The sequence below is a fragment of the Vigna umbellata genome, chromosome 8 (assembly GCF_029865625.1).
Source record: "Vigna umbellata cultivar VRB3 chromosome 8, Vumbellata_1.0, whole genome shotgun sequence".
Taxonomy (NCBI): Eukaryota; Viridiplantae; Streptophyta; class Magnoliopsida; order Fabales; family Fabaceae; genus Vigna; species Vigna umbellata.
In genome coordinates, this window is record NC_142172.1 from 35917660 (window position 1) to 35936853 (window position 19194).

The window sequence follows — 19194 nt, forward strand, 5'->3', positions numbered from 1 at the left end:
TACAGCTATTGTGTTTGGAATGAGTTGTTACATATAAATAACACCAAAGGAATCAGGACGCAGGACGCAGGACCATCACTAAGTTAAGTATGTCCAAATCCTGAAAGGGATTGCTCATGTTTGCAGTCACAAGTTTTTGTTATTTTGTGAGGTAGTTGTTTTCAATTCGTTTAATTGCAAGATGTTTTAATTTTGGTACTGCGCTACTTTACTACCCCACTTCGTATTAATGCACACTTTCCTCCTCCTTTTCTTTTCGTGTCAGATTTTCTTCATATATTATTAATTAAATAATTAATTATTACATAGTATTTCACTCCCTCAGTCCTTTCTTCCTTTTACTAACTATCCGACGTTCAACGTTTTCCTCTGTTCGTTTCTGTCAGACCCTTCTGATCTCTCCCAGTGGCACAGGGAACAATGCTTCTCCTTCACCTGCAAAGCTGCCAGCCATGGATTTTACCACCAACTTACACCCATCTCTCTTCAATCACTTGCAATTCCAGGCACACCCTTATGTTCTCTCTTTCTCTCCATACACACCATAGATATCTAAATATGGATTTGCATGTCCTCAAAGTAGATTACCTTAGAATTGGTCTTATGGGTTTTAGATGAGTGTGTTATACGGAGAGTTTTCTGTTTAATTGCTTGTGATGCTTCACAGGAGGTATATGCCCTGTCACTTCAGCTGGATCAAATCCTCAGCATTACACATGCGTGGTCCTAGAGCGCTCGCTGGAGGTGAGCCTCGTGAATCAACTGCTGCTTTATTGAGTGTACAAGATCTTAAACTTATCAATGTTAAGTTTCTGTAGGGTAAGATGTTATTGACTTGTTTGCCGTTAAACTGAATGGAGGTTTATGTTCCTACTTAAAATTGTCGTTTGTGGCACTAAATTTCACTCAAACAAAAAGCTCCAGTTCAATTTTGTATATCTAAATTGGCCTAATTCATTTTTCCTAATCATTTCTGTCACTTTACGAGTTACCGCTTTGTCTCAAACTTGTAACTTAGTGTTTGACTTGGTATTATGTTACTCATTTCCTAATCATTGGTATTTCTTGTAAATGGCTGATGAGATTCTTTCTTTCACTTTCTTTAACCCTGTTCTGCTTCTGGCGTCGGCTTTTAACTCACTAACCTGCCGCTACACATAGTTTTCTTCCTCTGCTCTTCTCTTCTTCTGTCAACAAATATTTATATAGAACTTTTAGTTCCATGAGTACAGATTTTTTTTGACAACTGATAGTTGTGATATTCGTAATTTCATATTTCATTTAGGAGGATGGCTTCAGCTTTCCAGTGTTTTCAAACATTTGGGACTAAAAAGACATTAATTGTCATCATGTGAAGTAGATAAAATGTCATGTGATTTAAAGGGATAGAGTCAAGTCTAATAATTGAATAGCATAGGATAGAGTCAAGTCTAATATTGAAAACCGTAGGATAGAGTTAAGTCTAATATTTGTATGCCATAGGACAGAACCAAGTCAAATTATTGAATTTAGTCTGAAGCAGAGGTAGTACTTTATTACTTTTCTTCTTACGTGCTTCTTATTCGACCTCTATTTTTTTGTGAAGGCTTTTGCATGTGATTTGATAAGTTAGTTACTTGTTCTGTGCTAGTTCTGATGTATTGCACTGTTCTCTTCTCATGTTTGTGAAACTATAAAACAAGTGATCCAACTGGGGTCACAATTCTTAAATTCTTTAAATCTGTTAAATCGTGTAGTCGTACTTCCGTCTCTTATTTTTATTCTATCAATGGTTTCAATTGAGTCGTCAACTATGTTGTACTTTAAGCTTTAGTTGTTGCGGTTGTTTGTCTGTTTATGATGAGACACATGTTTTTGCTGTTTTTACTGATATTGAAATCTCCTGTTTGAGCCTTTATCGTTTTTCTTACAATGCTAGCTTCATAAAAAAGAAAGGAGATCACTTCCACTTGCTTTCAGATTGGGCTCATGATATATACATCACACACCAAGAAACTCATGCAAGTATGAAAAGATTAGTGATTCACATTGCCAATACCATAAACCTTCGTTTCCATCATATATTGGGCTATATTTATTTATTTTTTGTGTGTAGATCTTAGTGGATTTTTCAAGATGGTTATGGATTGATCTCTATCTACTTTTTTACAAGTTTAAATTGTTTTTTCTAAAATGTTCTTACCATGAGTTTCAACACTGTCTTAGTGGAGTTTTTTTGATTTTTTTTTATCTCTAATAAGCTATGTTTATTTTTTAACCCTTCTTTTCTTTTGGGAGAACTTAGTTTTGTTGATTCATATTTAGATATTTTCCTTTTCATCATCCATCTTTCTGTTTCCTGTGATCTATTCTCTTTTTTGTTTGATTTGAAAAAAATTGTGGATTAATTTTATTGGCTGTTCTTACCTAGAACTAAAGGTGAAAGGATGAAATCCATGTAGGGAGACGGGAGGTTAATTCTCACAGGTTAGAAGTTAAGTCAAGTTCGAACACTTACAAACATGTCCCAGAAAATTTGGGCACCGAGTTTTTTTGGATGAAGAAAAATAATAGAAGTTCTCAGGTGAGAAATTTATGATAAAACTTGGAAAATGGTCTGAATTTATTATAGTAACTGTGTTATTTTCATTTGATTAAGTGCACGTTCTTCCTTCTGTTTATGTTTCATATATACCTTTTTCAATTTTCTTTTCAAACATGCAGTTCAAGGTTGTATTTGATGATGAATGTTATTTATTGCTAAAGTGTTAATATTACTGCATTTTCTCCCTTTCCTTATTTTGAAGCATGTTGTGCACAAGAACAGCTATAATTTAGTCACTAAAAGTCCTTTACATTATTCCTGTCAATAATGTTTGATAGTGGGGTAAGTAAAATCAATGATAGTGATATTGGCTAAAAGAAAATCCTTGTATTCCATGAATCACTGTTTCTTTGTGCAACTAAGGATTTTTGAAATATGTTTTCTACAGATTATTTGCTAAGTCAATATCATGGTTGTATCATGCTCAATTATGTTGGATAAATTGATGTATTATTGGATTTGTCTTGCTAGACTTTGCAGCACTTAGTGCTAACTAAATCTCTCAAAATACAATATGTGCTGCAGGGTCAACAGGCTGGAAGCATGGTACAATTTATGTCTTTTTACATCATACTGAGATTGACCCATAAGCAGTTGTGTGATCTGGTGATAAAAGCTGGCCAGGCACTTCTTCCATACTTGTGTCAGACTCATATCGCAACAAGCTTGCCTCTTGCTTGTGTTTCTAATGCCTTGAATAAACCTAAGCCTCTTAATTTAGATGTGTCCTTGCCTTCTTTTCATGATATTAGATGGAGCTTAGCACGGATGTTATACTTATTCAACATCCAGCTTGAGCGAAATGTTGCCACGTAAGTCAATCATTTCATATATTTGTCTTTTGAATTTTTTCTGTTTACTGGTTAATAAATTTAATGCTCCTCACTTTATTAAAGCCTATTACTAGCATTGATTACATATTTTGGTGTGTTTGGGTATAAGATGATTATACACATACATACACATGTATAGCAGCAATAATATGTTATGACATGGTTATGAGGCAAATGATTTGTTATATATGTCATCTTGCAAATGATTGGCATTAGTGTGCACTTTTAGTGCATTGTCTTGCTAAAATGGTTTATTTTACACCAAGTAACTAATGCTATAATGTTCACAAATTTACTCTAAACAGAATCCAACTTTCTTTGTTAAAGCTTTTGGGATTTACGGTCATCTATTCTTGAATTAATTGTTAATCTGGTGGATCTGAAATTGCTAGTTTACTTTATATTATAAGAAAGTTTGTTAGCAGCTTTTGGTAAAACTATTGAGCTCCTAGGAAAGAAAACTGGATTATTCTGGAGGAACATGACTATTTTTCAGGGATTTAGTGCATATGGTTAGGGATGGAGAGGAACACAAAAGTGTTGCAGGAACCATCCATTCTTCAAAAATAGCTCTGGGTAGGAAATTTTGCATTGCTTCCTTGGGTGCTTTGCTTTCGAGCACCTGCATTACTTTATTGCAGCAATTCCAAAGGACTAAGGAGGTTACTTATTTGTGGCCAAGAAGCCTAATTGAAAATTTTCCGAACACTTTCTAGAGTATGTAAAATGAGCGGCTTCATTCTATGAATGGAGCTAGTGGGTCTTGTTTATGTTACCAACTACTAGTTATTTAAAAAAAAACTAATGATTTATACATACTTGTTTGAAACAATCATATGGACTCTTTCAGGTTCCTTGTGGTGCTCCTAGTGGCATGCTTCTCATTTGTTATTGTTGGTGGTGTTATGTTCTTCAAGTTAAGGTAATCATAGTTAGGTCACTGTTTTAAGAGTGTTCTGACTTCCAAGTTCAATTTTTATTTCTCTCCTTTGCCAACAACTATTATCTGTTGTTATCTATATTTGTTAATCTAGATCATTTTAAATTATCCAGGGGCAATAAAAATTCTCTGGAAGATTGTCTCTGGGAAGCCTGGGCATGTCTGTGTTCATCATCTACTCATTTAAAAGTATGTTGGTTTTGTTGTGGACTTTATAATCTGGGTTTTTATTCATCCCTTTTACATTGTTTATAAGAATTTACCGTGTAACAAAATCATACTTTTTGTTGATCTACAGCAATCAACACGTGTTGAGCGTGTTGTTGGTTTACTTCTAGCAATATGGGGCATATTGTTTTACTCTCGACTTCTAAGTACGATGACTGAACAATTTAGGGTAAATTCTGAAGCATTAAGCATTCATTAAGCAATATTTTCTTTGTGTGCTATTAATTTTCAGTCATCTTAACAGAGTAATATGCAAAAGCTCAGGGAGGGTGCCCAAATGCAAGTTCTGGAGACTGATCATATCATTATCTGTGGGATGAATAGTCATCTTCCCTTCATATTAAAGCAGTTAAATAAGTATCATGAGTTTGCTGTTCGCTTAGGCACAGCTACTGCTAGGTAAATGGTTCAGACAAGGTAGTTGTCATTGCCTTTAACTTGTGTCCTCATTGCTGGCTTCTGCAATATGGTTTTTCATCTCTGTGCAGGAGGCAGAGAATCCTTCTTATGTCTGATCTTCCAAGAAAACAGATTGATAGGATAGCTGACAATATTGCAAAAGATTTAAATCATATTGATGTCCTTAGCAAGAGGTATCAATGCTGGGTAATTTCCTATTTTAATCATGGAAAGACCTTTTTGTAGAATTATTATTTGTTTCTACTCTTAAGCCAGCCACGACTTTTCTGCTCCATTTGATTGATCTTGGTAAATGTTCCTTTTAGAGAATGTAAAATAGAGTTGGAAAGTGAGTGCCTTAAGATTATAAGATTATTATTTGTGTTTAATTCCATTTTATTATGAGAGCAACTTAGTTCCTTTAGCTTCAATTTTCAATTATAGAAGTCAGGTCATCGACACAATAATATTCAGCCCTGCACTTCCACTGATATCTGACTGAGAGATTAGAGCAACAAAAAGAAACTATTAACATTATTATATCTCATCACCACAGTAAGAGTAAGATGTACCCTAGAAAATCCAAGCAGTCTGCTATAATCATATACACCACAGAAACACTGCACCATCATGGAACTTTCCTTTTTCTGGCCCTTCCAAGCCTTTCAAAGTTAATAAGAATTAATGACTGCACTAAACAATTCATTAGACACTTCACAAACCAACATTTAGAAAAGCTCTCAATTTTTCCCACACTTGGTTACAGAACTACGTAAATTTGTGAGTGTTTATTACTGTTGTGTAAAAGCAAAAGTCATGAGTCATTCTCGTATGTTGAATTGATTTGAAACTTATTTTCTTTCATGTCTCAAATGTTTATTAGACTTAACATAATGGTTAAATTTTACTAGAATAATATGGTTTGTAGACCACATTTCTAGAACAGTGCCCAAAGATATACTACAGAAACTTTAATTATTTAGACCCCTAACTTCCTAAATAACTACCTAATGGCAAATAAAGCACAAAGGCTATATTTCGGGCTTTCTGAGTCTTGGATTGCTTCTTTTTCCTTCTCACATAAATTTTTTGAGGTCTAATTTGAATGTTTTGGGCTTTACAGTTGCAGTCTTAGTTTAACAAAATCATTTGAAAGAGCAGCAGCCAACAAGGCACGTGCAATAATTATACTGCCAACAAAAGGGGATCGGTAAGAGTTGATCTACTTAGCTTGTTATCGTTAGGTGGTTATAGAGCAGCTTAAATTGAAATCAGTAGACTTTTTTCCACGAATTTATTATTGAAAAGCATTCGGGTAGATATTGATGATAGAGAAAATTGCTATTTTGTAATTTTACTATAATTATCTTAGGAATAGTGGTTACTGGTTTTGAATTTTAATTATTAGTGATTGCTAAAGTTATTATAGGGGAAAGGGTGAGAAAGATCCGAGGGAGAGAGAGAGACATCTGGAAGAGGGAATAATAGCTAATTTGAATGATTAGGCACTATGGGTATGTCTTTCTTTATGCAAAGCTAGAGTCACTAGTTATTATATGCCCAGCACATGTCCTGATGAATCAGAGACTAATTTGAACACTTCTTCTCAAGCTAGATCACAAATGTTGGTCAAGCACTGCTTGTTACATCTAAACTAATTCTAATTCCAGAGCAAGACTTTGTAAACAAATTTTTCAGTTGCTTGTTACTAGATATGCTTAGCAGCCTGATTATCACTGCATAATTACACTAGTAAGGTGTTTGGCAGAAAATGAATCAACATCAGCTCACAAGTTGTTTTTGCCAAAGTATGATATTCAGCTTCAGCACTGTACCGAGTACTGATTATTTTGGTGCATAGGATATGTTATTAGAGTTAGAGCTTTTGATTGGGTTGTCTATGGTGAATATGTATGGCTTCTAAAAGTCACTGGGAAAATAGTGTCTAACCTGTCAAATTACTCAAATTTTCCTTAAACCTCCTGTATTTCTTTGGGTCACTAAGTTCTGTCTTATTATCTACTGTAAATTTCACGTGGTTTTGTTGGTATCTCACAATCTATGTTTATCAAACCATTTCAACAATGTGACATAAGCATGTTATTTCTTCTTCATCTTCAGCTACAGATACAAATTTTGTTGAGGAGTTTGTCCAAGGATTTAATGACTTTAATCAATGAGAAAATATTGAGAATTGAACAGTTTGTAAATTTGTTTTGTTAGATAGTTATATTAAGAGTGTTTTACTTATTTACCTAGACTTGTACTAACTGCAAGACACTACTCACATTAATATCAAGTTATGCATCCTGCTTATGGCAATTCTATTCCCCTTTCTAATGTCCACACTTTTCTTCAAATGGATAAACTGGTTAACATTTGTTGTTGTTGAGCTTTTTCTCTGACTTTTCATCTATTCCATGCAGACAAATTACAAGCCACACAAAGTTCATTTGTTCATATAGATGGCACCATATTAGTAGACTAACTACTTTTTAATTAATTTGGCTTTTGTCATGTGCTGAATTTCACTTCAACGAAGCTAATGGATTTCATATTGTTTGTATGTTAGGTACGAAATTGACACAGATGCATTTCTTTCTGTTTTAGCCCTTCAACCAATTCCAAACATGGATTCTGTCCCCACTATAGTTGAGGTTTGTTACTTACGAGCAGCTTTGTGTGAAACTAAAAGAGCAGAAAATTTATTAATTAATGAATGTAGGTTTCAAGTTCCAGGACATGTGAGTTGATGAAGTCAATCTCAGCATTGAAAGTAGAGCCAGTAGAAAATGTTGCATCCAAACTATTTGTTCAATGCTCTCGGCAGAAGGGACTTATAAAGATCTACAGGCACTTGCTAAATTATCGAAGTACTGCAATTATGCTCTGTAAATTTCATGCATGTCATGTTCATACAGATTGCTTATTTCCCTATTTCTTTAATGTTTGTTTTGTATTTGTTTTATGTTCTGCCAAAATAATTCAGAACAAATTTTTGCATAACTTAAATTTTCTTTTGATAGTTTGTGAATTGGACCTAGCAGCTACCAAATTATACATTTAGCAGGTTTCTATACTTTAATTAGTTGTTATCAATGAAAATGAACTGGTGGAAAATTTCCTTAATTGTTGGTACCCTTATTCTGCCTAAATTGTGGTATCTTTGGGGATTGCTTTAATTGCGTTTCTGAAGGGATTTGTTTAGTCTAAAACTGCTTAGAGATATGACTTAAATAGAGTGTATAAATTTTAAGCGATTATCACCTTGTTTTCTGATTTTACGGAGTTAAGCTTTAAGCCCAAATTCTATGATGATGTTAGAGTCTATATTAGATCCATTGCAGGGCCACTCATATTGCTATTCCCCAGCTTCTTAGACGATATTCTAACATGAAGTGGTGTGTTAATTGTGGTTTCTTTGGGTACCTTAATTGCAGTCTCAAGGGGGGTGTTTACTAAGATATACGACTTAAATAGAGCTTATAAAGCTTGAACATCCCTTATTTTTTATAAGTTGGTTTTGAAAATTGATTTTGACTCTAGTTTCAAATTCTAAGATATATGAACATATTAAAGTGTTTTTCATTTCTTTTATCCTCTAATTTGCTTTGGAGTTCCATTTCCTAGTTTACTTGGTATTACACAAAAGAAGACTGAGATATTTTCCTTAAATTTGAAAAATGGTTAAACCTTCTATGATATTTTTTCAGTTGATCTACATAATCTCAAATTCTAATTTTTAGTTCTACTTGCAGAAAATGTATTCAATCTTCGTAGCTTGCCTAACGTAGAAGGAATGACTTACAGGCAAATAAGACATAAATTTCAAGAAGTAATTACTTTATTCAAATGTATTTCTTATCTGAAGTAATTGCATTGTAGACTTTTTAATGCTTTCTACCTTGATACTATTCCAGGTCGTTGTATGTGGTCTTTACCGGAGTGGGAAGTTAAACTTTCACCCAAACGATGGTGAAATTCTGCAGAAAGCTGACAAAGTATGTAGACTAATACATAACTTAGTCTAATTCTTCTTTCTATGACTAGTGGAAACACATGTGCCTGTGTTAATGTGTATCCACTTTTCTATTATGATAATAAAAAATAGAAAATTAGTTCTTATCATAATTATTAAAATAAAAAAACATTATTAGATTTTAAAAGAAATATGTTCTTAAGAAGTAGTTATGAAATAAATAATTTTTATAATATAGATAGTTTTTTTATTACAAGTAGTTAATTGAGTTTTAAAAAAAATAGTTATAAAACCTCAAGGGTAAAATAATAAAACGAGATATATTGATAAGGGTAGAATTGGTAATAAATTTTGTACACTAAAAATGGTGGTTATAAAATTGTTACAAAGAGAATCCTCTTTATTAATATGTATAGATGCAGAGATATATAGATATGTATAGATGTATAGATATCTTTCCGTTTTACCTTTTTGGAATGAAATTTATGAGAGTTTCTTGGTTAATGGTCCATTTGTTATTAAAACTTAAATGTGACTCTGATACTTTTCTGAAACTACTAAGTTTAATTATGAGAAAACAATAAGCAAATTATTTCTCTTAAAAACATTATGCAAGAATTATAACTACTTTTAAACATATCCTTTCCCACTGCCACACTTTTGCTTTCTTCAAATAGAGCCTAGGCTGGCATTATTATTACAAATTAACTTTGTCTATTTATCTATTATAAATAAAGAGTGAGAGAGTGTTGAATCATTTACATGTTATGATTAAATTTGTCAAATTGGTCCGATCCAAATCGATCAATGTTTAAATTTCGAAACTAGAAGGAGCCAAATTCTAATTATGCCTAAATTATTCTATGCATGACAATTTAAACCATAGTCTGTCTTTGGGTTTTAGAAAAGTATTTTTGTGAGCTTCATGTCATATTTTACTATAACTTTTCTTTTTTCAGTATATTAAGGACGTGTAAAAGTAAAAATAAACGAGCTTATCATAAATTTATTTTACTTAAATCTTCATTGATTTATGTTGCATCTTAATTCACTAGATTCTTGTAGGTCCAATTGGAATAGTAATCTATATTTGATTTCCTGGGCAAGGATGTGTGTTACAAATACTATTTTCAAACTTAGCTGTTGCTTACCCGAAATACTAAGTGGGAATCAGGGAAGGGGATAGGGAGGAGAGACTGTGTATGGGAGAAATTGACAATGGTGGGATCAAACCTGATCACTGCCGGAGGCCGTCCAGTCCACTAACAGGACAATGACATGTTGAATAAATTTTATTTTACGTTAGTCAACTGTGAGAGTTTACAAGAATACGTTTTGATACTGCTTACCTTTCCTTTTTAGGTATTGTTTATTGGATCCCTTCAGAGTGCTAAAAATCCAGAAGTAACCCTAAATGGGAAAGAAGGAACACATGTAATTCATAATGAATACATACCTGAAAAGGATGTGGAACATGCCGTCAAAATGAGTAAAGTTAGGCTTGCTAATATTGTAAAACGTCCTACTAGAACAGGTTCCAAGGTATGGCACTTCCACTTCTCTGTTGTATACATGTTTTGATTGAGCACGATACCTTGTGTTCTATTTGAAATGTTAACCTTTATTGGTTATAATCATGTAGGCATCAGAAGGGAATGTTGGCCCAAAAGAATGCGTTCTTTTACTTGGATGGCGCCCGGATGCCCTAGAAATGATCCAAGAGTATGATAACTATCTTGGTCCTGGAAGTGTTTTGGTACGTCCTTGAATATCTGAGAATCTTTGTTGATATATACTCTTTTTTTTTCTAATTGGGGAGATAAATAAAATGTTCTTCCTCTTACCCCCACCCCCCCTCAAATAATAATAACAGTAATAATTAATGGCTAATCTCGATTGGGCCTGGAATGTTTTGGTAAGTTCCATATATTTGAATCTCTTACTCGGAGAAGAAAACTGAATACAAATCTATATTTCCAGTACAAGCTCTAATCCATATTGATAGGCTAAACTTATTTAAGGAAAAAAGAAAAATAAAAAACATAAAATCTATCCTGATAATAACAAATATGATTTGAAATTTTGAATATATACCATGAATAGTCCATCCTAAATTAATGTCTATTTACAACAACCTCTCAAGTTGGTGAATGAATCTCAATCATTCCCCACTTGCTAGCAAGTTCTTGTAACCTCACTGTGGTTGGTGCCAATTTAGACCGTGTGATTCTAAGGTGGTGTTTGGCACATAGAACGGAATGGAACATTTTAATTTATTCTCTTCTATTGCACCCTTTTGGTAGAACTAAACAGTTTTATTTTCCAACCTTTGGTCCTGCTAATGTCCTGTTTAGGGGGAAAGAGAAAAACATTCATTGAATCAAGATGTATGTTTGCAAAGAAGAGAAGGCTATATATAATAATAGTAATGTACAAACAAACTGAACAATAAAGAAAAGAGAATAATTGGTTATATATAATATCTACTTATATTTTGATTCTAGTATGTCCTTTTCAAAAAACTATATAATATAACCCATGTAATATGTTCCAATCCCATTCTAACATATCTGCCAAATGCTGCATGTGTTGCACATTTATGTTGTGAATCAAGTTGGACTATCACTTTAAAGGATCTAAGCTGGTTTACTTCTACTATATTTATGTTAATCTAAAATCCATTATCCCTCCAAACTACATACTTGTGCTACTGATGTGTATTCATCTTGAGTTTGAATTACTATTGAATGTAGTGAAAAATTATGTATGAAATTAATCTCTTGTGTAAACAATACACATAGGTTACTTTATTTATAATAAAACATATGTAAGTGTAAACATCACCTTATAAGTCAGTTTTGTAGAATTGAATTAGACTTAAAATTATCTTCTTAACAACTACCAGCAAAGTCATGACATTGTAGATGGTTTAGGGTGTAAGATACTGTTTGTGGTGTTATATTTAATTTTTCCTCTTTCTACATTATTTATGAATTCACTTGAAAGTTCAATACTTACCATTTCTGATTACAAATAATATGCAGGAAGTGTTATCAGACACACCATTAGATGACAGGATCACTAAGGCGTGCAACACCAGTGGTCATAACAAACTCAAGAATGTCCGAGTTTCTCACAGGGTATTTTCTTTTATAGTCAATTAATGTATTCAAACTTTTTTCGGGAAGGTGCTGTTTTTTATGAGATCTTTCACTTCTTTCAATTTTGGTAGATTGGAAATCCCATGGACTATGACACCTTAAAGGAAACCATTATGAATATTCAGAATTCTTTAAAGAACGAGGATCTTCCTTTATCAGTTGCTGTCATATCTGACAGAGAATGGCTTCTTGGAGGTAATTATGCGAAAAATCTTGTGACTGAAAATGGCCTTTGATTGACCAATGACTTTTTTTTTTCAGATCCATCTAAGGCAGACAAACTGTCTGCTTACTCTCTTCTCCTTGCTGAAAATATCTGCAACAAACTTGGAGTAAAGGTGATATTTTTACCTTCTATTTCTTGCGCTGAAAGCAAAAATTCATTTTGAAATATTAGTTATTCTTACAATATGGATAAAACATAGTTGGATTGAATTGGATGTTTTGCAGGTGCATAATCTAGTTGCGGAAATTGTTGATTCAAAACTGGGGAAACAAGTAATTCTTTTGTTTTGTTCAACCTTTCAAATTTTATATTGTGGTAACTTTTGGTTATGACATTATATGAAATGGTGCAGATTAGTAGAATCAAGCCATCAGTGACATACATTGCAGCAGAGGAAATAATGAGCCTTGTAACCGCACAAGGTCATTAATCTTTAATATCTTTTTGGTTTTGTTTGAATATACGTATCAATGTTAAATTTATTTTTCAAACTTGAAATCAGTGGCTGAGAACAGCGAACTAAATGATGTTTGGAAAGACGTATTAGATGCAGATGGAGACGAAATATATGTCAAGGTAAAATGTTTGTTCATCTTGTGATACTTCTTTTCTGTAAACATTCCCCCCAAGAAAGGTAATATGTGTGTGACTTTAGTGTCATGCTTTCTTTGAACTTTCCTTCCTTCATCTCCCGACATTCCTTTTGAGATAATGCAACTTACGAAATAAGTAAATGATATAAATTGATTTTGTCCCAGTTTGCTTACAGCATCGACCTGTGTGGTATGAGATAGACATGTTATTATAAAAGTTTCTGGCTTTTAAATTAGAACATAAGCATCAACCCACTCCATAAAATACAAACAAAAACAATGCTGTTGTAGCAGTGCAGTTGACTCTTGCTTTTTCATTGCAGAATATTGGTCTATACATGAAAGAAGGAGAGAATCCATCATTTTCTGAGCTTTCTGAGAGAGCATATTTGAGGAGAGAAGTAGCCATAGGATATGTGAAGAACAAAAAGAATGTATGGCATCAATAGTACAAATTTAATTTTAGTATTTCATTTGAATATCAACATGGTACTCACAAAACCCTTTTCCATTTCAGGTTATCAACCCTGTTCCCAAGTCTGAATCTCTCTCTCTTGAAATGACTGACTCCTTGATAGTCATATCTGAACTTGAAGGAGAGCAACCAGTTGTTTTGTAAAGCTGAATCATGTCAAGATTTTTTGTTTTGAAAATTCTGATCCCCAAAATTTGGGGCCATTGATTTGATGATTGCACCCAGGTGATTGATTGCAAATCAGGATGATTCAATATTAATGTGTTCTGGGATTTGACTTTTAGTAACAAGTTCTAGGAATTTATTTATCTATTATCTACCAATTGTGTCAAGTCTTGCCGGTTACATTGTTCCTCTGCTGTTTGCCACTTTTTGTTTTTACATTTGGCCTCTTTAATATAAAACTCCCCCTCTTTTTTCTTTTTTTAAATTATTTCTAGAGATTTTAAATGAATTTGTATTTAAATTAAAAATTAAATTCTAGCTATTAAATGTTGTAACCAATTACAGGTTTTAAATTAACTATTTACTTTGTACTATCAAGGTATTGAAAGGATTATTAAAAGGATAATTTTCAAAGTTCAGGAATTTAAAAAGTAAATTTAAATATGTAGGAAAATATCTAAATCGGAGGGATAAACTTGTATTGAAGTCTAAATTTTATAATATTAAAAAAATATAGAATTATTGCTTTAATGTAGGTTTTTTTTAAGATGAATTTTCGTTTTTTTTTAAATGAAAACTGCTTTTAACTTTTTATTTGTAGTTTTTTGTTTAATTTTAAAACTTATTGTAAATTTTAATTTTTTAATTATAAAAGTTTGCTAAAATAATGTAAGACTTTTCACTGTAAGGAAAAACAAAAGGCAAAAATTAAAATTTTTATGAGCTCTTGTGTGATTAGTCTAAATTGGGTCATGCTTGAAATGGACGAAAAAAATCGATATTTAATTTGAAGTGTAATCTTATGTAATTGAGCCAATTCAAGTCAGATATATGTTGAGAGAGGAAAAAAAATCAATATCCAGTTGAAAATCTAGGATTATAAGTTTTTTGCAGCCTAAATTATTTTTTCATCTCTAGAAAGTAAGTTAAATTGGTTTAAAACCATTCAAACACAATTTATTTAATAGATTTGTCCTTAAAGTTATGTTTGAAAGAAAAAAATAAGGAAACTCAATTTTAAATTCATTTAAATTTTTAATAAATTTTAATTAGTAATAACAACCAAAAATTTAATAGGTTGAAAAAGAAATATTAAATTTAAAAAAAGGTTACAAATAATATTCAATCTCAAATTTCAGACCGAATCCCTCCAAGGGGTTTTGGGCGTGTAAGATAAGAGGCGAGCGAGAGTACAGAACAACAAAAAAAAACAACACACTCGGAAAAGAAAAATGGCTCACGGCGCTTATAGCAAGCGGCGCGTGAGTGCAACGCGCCGATCGAACTCGAAGCCTCTCGGTGTTGCCAAGAAACCCAAGCCCTCCGTTTCCCTCAAAAACCAGATTCGATCCTTGGAGCGTATGCTCCGAAAGGTAACCCTAACCCTATTCCTATCCCTATTTCATCTTGTCGATTCGTTTCTATTCATTCTCGGAATTGGTGAAGCAGAATCTGCCTCCCGAGGCGAGAGAAGCGCAAGAGCAAAAGTTAGAAGCACTGAAGAAGCAGCAAGAGATTCACACACGCCTCGCTGCGGAACGCAAGATTTTTTTACGTGACCGGAAGATCAAGTTCTTCGAGAGGAGGAAAATTGAAAGGCGAATCAGACGCCTCGAGAAACTGCACCGTGCCTCTTCTTCATCATCTTCTTCTTCTTCTGCCCAACCTTACTCTGACCAGCTTTCCGCTCTAAAACAAGATCTTCAATATGTCATGGTTCGTGTTCCGCGCTCTTTTCTTTACTTTTTTTTTTCTTGCGTTGACATTACGACGAATATTGACCGAAAAAAGAATCTTATTATTATTCAAAATTAATTTCAATTTGCAGTACTTTCCAAAGAATGAAAAATATGTCCCCTTGTTTACCGGCGGTGATGATTCAGAGATAGTTGACAGGAGGAATGGGCTGCGCAAACAGATTGAAGATAGGTTGATTGCAGCTGCTGCAAGTGGCAAGGATTTAGAAGGTTCATTAATTGTGAATTTTTATAATACTGATTGTCATCAATTATGAATTTAGAATGTCGGTGCTCTTCAAGAGCTTGATTTTTGCTGTGTGAGACCTTGTTGATACGAGTTGTCAATAAAATAAGGAAAACTAGGTTGAAGCTATGCTGTATACTTTTAAATATGCCACATTTGTGTTCGATCAAATGTCAACAAGATTTCTGCTGCTGTAGCAGAGACTGGCAGTGAGGATGACGGTCTGTTGGATCTGAGTGATGATGATTTTTTCCTTGCTGGGAGTTCTAGTGATGAAGCAGATGCAGATGATGAATGGACAGACAAAAGTGCAAGGTCAGTGGAGGGGAGATGTTTTACTACTTTAGTAATCATATCAACGAGAATTTCATATATACACTGTGTGCATTACCTTTGATATGAAAACTCCGCATTTGTCCAGCATTGTGCCAGGGAATTTGGAACTAACGATTAAGATGCTGCTAGCATGTTTTATCTTGATGAAGTCTACCAGTATTAATTTTTTTTTGTTGGTTGCAGAGAGCAGGCTTCTAGTGCTTCTGGGAAAGGTGTGTCTGGCATGTCCAGTGATGAAAAAAACCAGGTCTGTAGTAAGAGTAGCAATTTTTGTCAGTTTTAATTTGCAATATTTCATACCATGAAATAGATAGTTACAGAATATTTTCAAATTTTGAATATCTCGCCCCTTTTTTATAGAGGCAGATTTCTGCTAGAGCTTTGATGCCTCCTCCTCGCCCTTCAAATATGAAATTGTCAAGGTTTGGGTCATCTTCTGGTCAACATTCATCCATACAGAGATCTGATATTTCCACATCGAGCAACACGTCAAATAGCAAAAGCAGCTCAGACTTCAAAGTAAGGGGACCCTCGAGATCAGGGACAGGCCATGGAAGTAGTTTAAGCTCCAACTCTGATGCTCACAAACCTCGGAGGAAGAGAAGACCTAAGAAGAAAAAGAAACAGGTTTATTACCTTTGCCTAGTCTTGAGTTTTATTAACCTTGGTCATTTATAGAAAATTAGCCTCCTATTCTATTGCTGATAGCTAGGTTTTGAAGCATCTTTACACACCCTCTTTAGTCTGTTCATGTCTATTTAGTTTCTTCCTTGCACATATTGAGCACTAAATCTGTTCATGGTGGTCAATTACGGTGCTATCACACTGCCAATGCGAGTTGCACAGATCCCTCTCCCCAAATTCTGTTATGATGGAGTAGGCATGAATTACAGGAAATTGCAGTATTGCACCAATTTTGGGCGTAAAATTCTCACTTTGTTGATCTATCTGCTATATGTTCCTTTGACCAAAAACAATATCTCCGCCTCAGTTTTGAATTTCCAGCAGAAAACCCCTCCTAATTCTAGCTGCAGGGTGGTCTTCTGGCTGTGTGAGCCTCTTATGTGCGCCAGTGGTTTTGTGGTCGACTCCACTTATCCGATTATCTGCTTGGCATCATTTTTTGGCCTAGGATGACCTTTTTCTTTGGTCCCTAATTATCTGGCTGTATGAGCATTTTTTGGTCGGATAATTTTCAGAGTAACTGCAGGCTGCAACCCACGGATTTCACCCTCTCTTTATTCACACACACTATCAGAATGGTTTGTTTCTGACCATAGTTGTTCTCTGCTCCCTAATGTGTCGTAGGTCTGATTCCTAGAAATTCAGTTTTTGTGTTGTGTATGCCACAGCTCAATAATTTTGAGCCCATGCCATTCTTTTTCCCCTCATTAATTTCTACCTCTATTCCTTCCCTCTCCTTTTCTATGCTCCTTGACTTCTATTGTGGTTAACTAGTTAGTCTTGCTCTAGATTGATGGTGGTTGTTTGTATACATCATTTCTTTTTTATGATAAATGAGAATATGCCTTTAATTTTGATAGTTTTCATTCTTTGAACATTTATGTGTTGTATTCATAATCTTTAGAACAACTTTCATTCCACTGTGCCCATAGCATTTTCTTTTGGCTGCTGCTCTGTACTGTCTTAAGGTTGACTATCCTGTTTCTACCGGGAATACTCTTCAAATAAGTATAGGATAATAAAGTTATGCATCTTAGCGTCATTGTGTAGAAATGATGTCTTGTGCAAGTAGTTTCTTGATTATCAAATAATTATGCAATATTTACTTTCCTTTGTTTTCATCCTGTCTCTACATGTGCAAGTAGTTTTTTGATATCAAATAATTTTGCAATATTTACTTTCCTTTGTCTTCATTCTCTCTTTAATACGTAGTTTTTTTTTCCAGCTTTAGGTGCGGTAAGCATCACCATAAGCAATTGGATTTGTCATCACATTAATTCGTTGTCTTATCTGGTGGTGGGAGCCTGTTTCACACTGGTCAATATGATGATCATATATGTATTGACTTTGTTAGGTTAGATCAAGAATTGTTACTATAGATTGTCTTTTTCTGTGGGCTCTTCATATTTAACAATGGCTTACTGTAAATTATATTGAACTTCTGATTTATCTGTGGGATAATATTTTACCTTTTCGGCTTACTGTCAAGTTGGCATACGGCAGAGATGGCACGAAACAAAATTGATTCGAGGATAATGATACTATGTTTTAGTTTAGGCTTAAAATACAATTTGTTTTTACTTGAATTCATATAATTTTTTCCTTATGGTTTCGGATTTCAACTGATCTGCAAAGTAATGAATCAAATATATCTTTGACAGGGAGCATATTATTATTGGCATTTAAACTTTTATTACAAAACCAATGGCAGTGACTTAAAATTATATTTTTTAATATAGTATTATGAATTAAGTGAAATTTTTATTGGAATAATCGAATAAGTATGCCAACAGTCATGGTTTCAGGTTATGAATGTTTCTTGTGAAAGTTATTATTTTCAAATTTGTTTAGGTTCCTTTATTTCATAATGATTTATGGTAATATTGTTTTATGGAAATTCAATTTTGAAGATGACAAAACGGGTTTGTCCGAGGTTTGGCGGGGTTGGGCGAGTCCAACATTAGGAAATGAGTAGAAATTTTATGTTACCAGTCATGAAATTTAAATTTATTACCATGGATTTATGTTGTCCCTTTTAGAAGACAAGCTCTTCATTTTCTTGACACAGTTTCTTTTGGAAGAAATTCCTAACATGTTTTATTGTATGAACAAATATTCCATCTATTTGTATGAATACCTAATTTCCAATTTCCATACCTTCTTGGTTTAGTTGAGTTAACGGGTGCAGGTCACTTTATCACCTTTACTCTTTTATAGACCAATATGTTATTAATTTATGAGTTATCCATCATTAACATAATTTATTGAATAAGTTTTCCAATAAAATTATAAAAGTTATTTAATTCAATTTTATAATTATAATAATAATAACAACTATGCTAATTTTATTTTATTTGATTATTATAAGAAAAATAAACATTTTACTAGTATCTATAATAATTAATAAATAGGGAATGAATATATATATATATATATATATATATATATATATATATATATATATATATATATATATATATATATAAATCAAATGTTTCTTTATATCTATTAATCAACTTTTAGTTTTTATCTAAAAGAGTTACTGTGAAAATTGAAAGTGTTTTTTTTATCATGTTTATGGTAATTAATTAATAATAAAAATTTAATT

The 19194-nt window shown here is 33.1% G+C and overlaps 2 protein-coding genes across 4 annotated transcripts; both read left to right on the top strand.

The window, feature by feature from the left end:
- The first annotated feature begins 317 nt into the window (after positions 1-317).
- On the top strand, positions 318-13750 carry LOC124824990 (ion channel POLLUX-like protein, putative (DUF1012)). 2 transcript variants are annotated; one of them, XM_047297521.2, is made up of 24 exons: positions 318-506; positions 668-744; positions 2442-2563; positions 3110-3396; positions 4268-4339; positions 4471-4546; positions 4656-4754; positions 4830-4984; positions 5074-5178; positions 6108-6194; positions 7557-7641; positions 7710-7857; positions 8743-8819; positions 8905-8985; positions 10326-10505; positions 10606-10719; positions 12008-12103; positions 12196-12319; positions 12386-12462; positions 12575-12622; positions 12703-12772; positions 12853-12926; positions 13267-13377; positions 13461-13750. In XM_047297521.2, exons 1-24 carry the CDS (start codon positions 421-423, stop codon positions 13560-13562), a joined length of 2553 nt encoding a protein of 850 aa, XP_047153477.2. In that variant the 5' UTR covers positions 318-420; the 3' UTR covers positions 13563-13750. The 2 variants fall into 2 exon arrangements, with proteins under 2 accessions (XP_047153477.2, XP_047153478.2); XM_047297522.2 differs by lacking the exon at positions 318-506 and having other exon boundaries at positions 681-744; positions 2411-2563.
- Positions 13751-14724: 974 nt separating this feature from the next.
- LOC124824989 (uncharacterized) lies at positions 14725-18067 on the top strand. 2 transcript variants are annotated; one of them, XM_047297520.2, is made up of 7 exons: positions 14725-14956; positions 15033-15299; positions 15412-15550; positions 15767-15881; positions 16086-16149; positions 16269-16529; positions 17812-18067. In XM_047297520.2, exons 1-7 carry the CDS (start codon positions 14816-14818, stop codon positions 17815-17817), a joined length of 993 nt encoding a protein of 330 aa, XP_047153476.1. In that variant the 5' UTR covers positions 14725-14815; the 3' UTR covers positions 17818-18067. The 2 variants fall into 2 exon arrangements, with proteins under 2 accessions (XP_047153476.1, XP_047153475.1); XM_047297519.2 differs by having other exon boundaries at positions 14727-14956; positions 16263-16529.
- The last annotated feature ends 1127 nt before the right edge of the window (positions 18068-19194 follow it).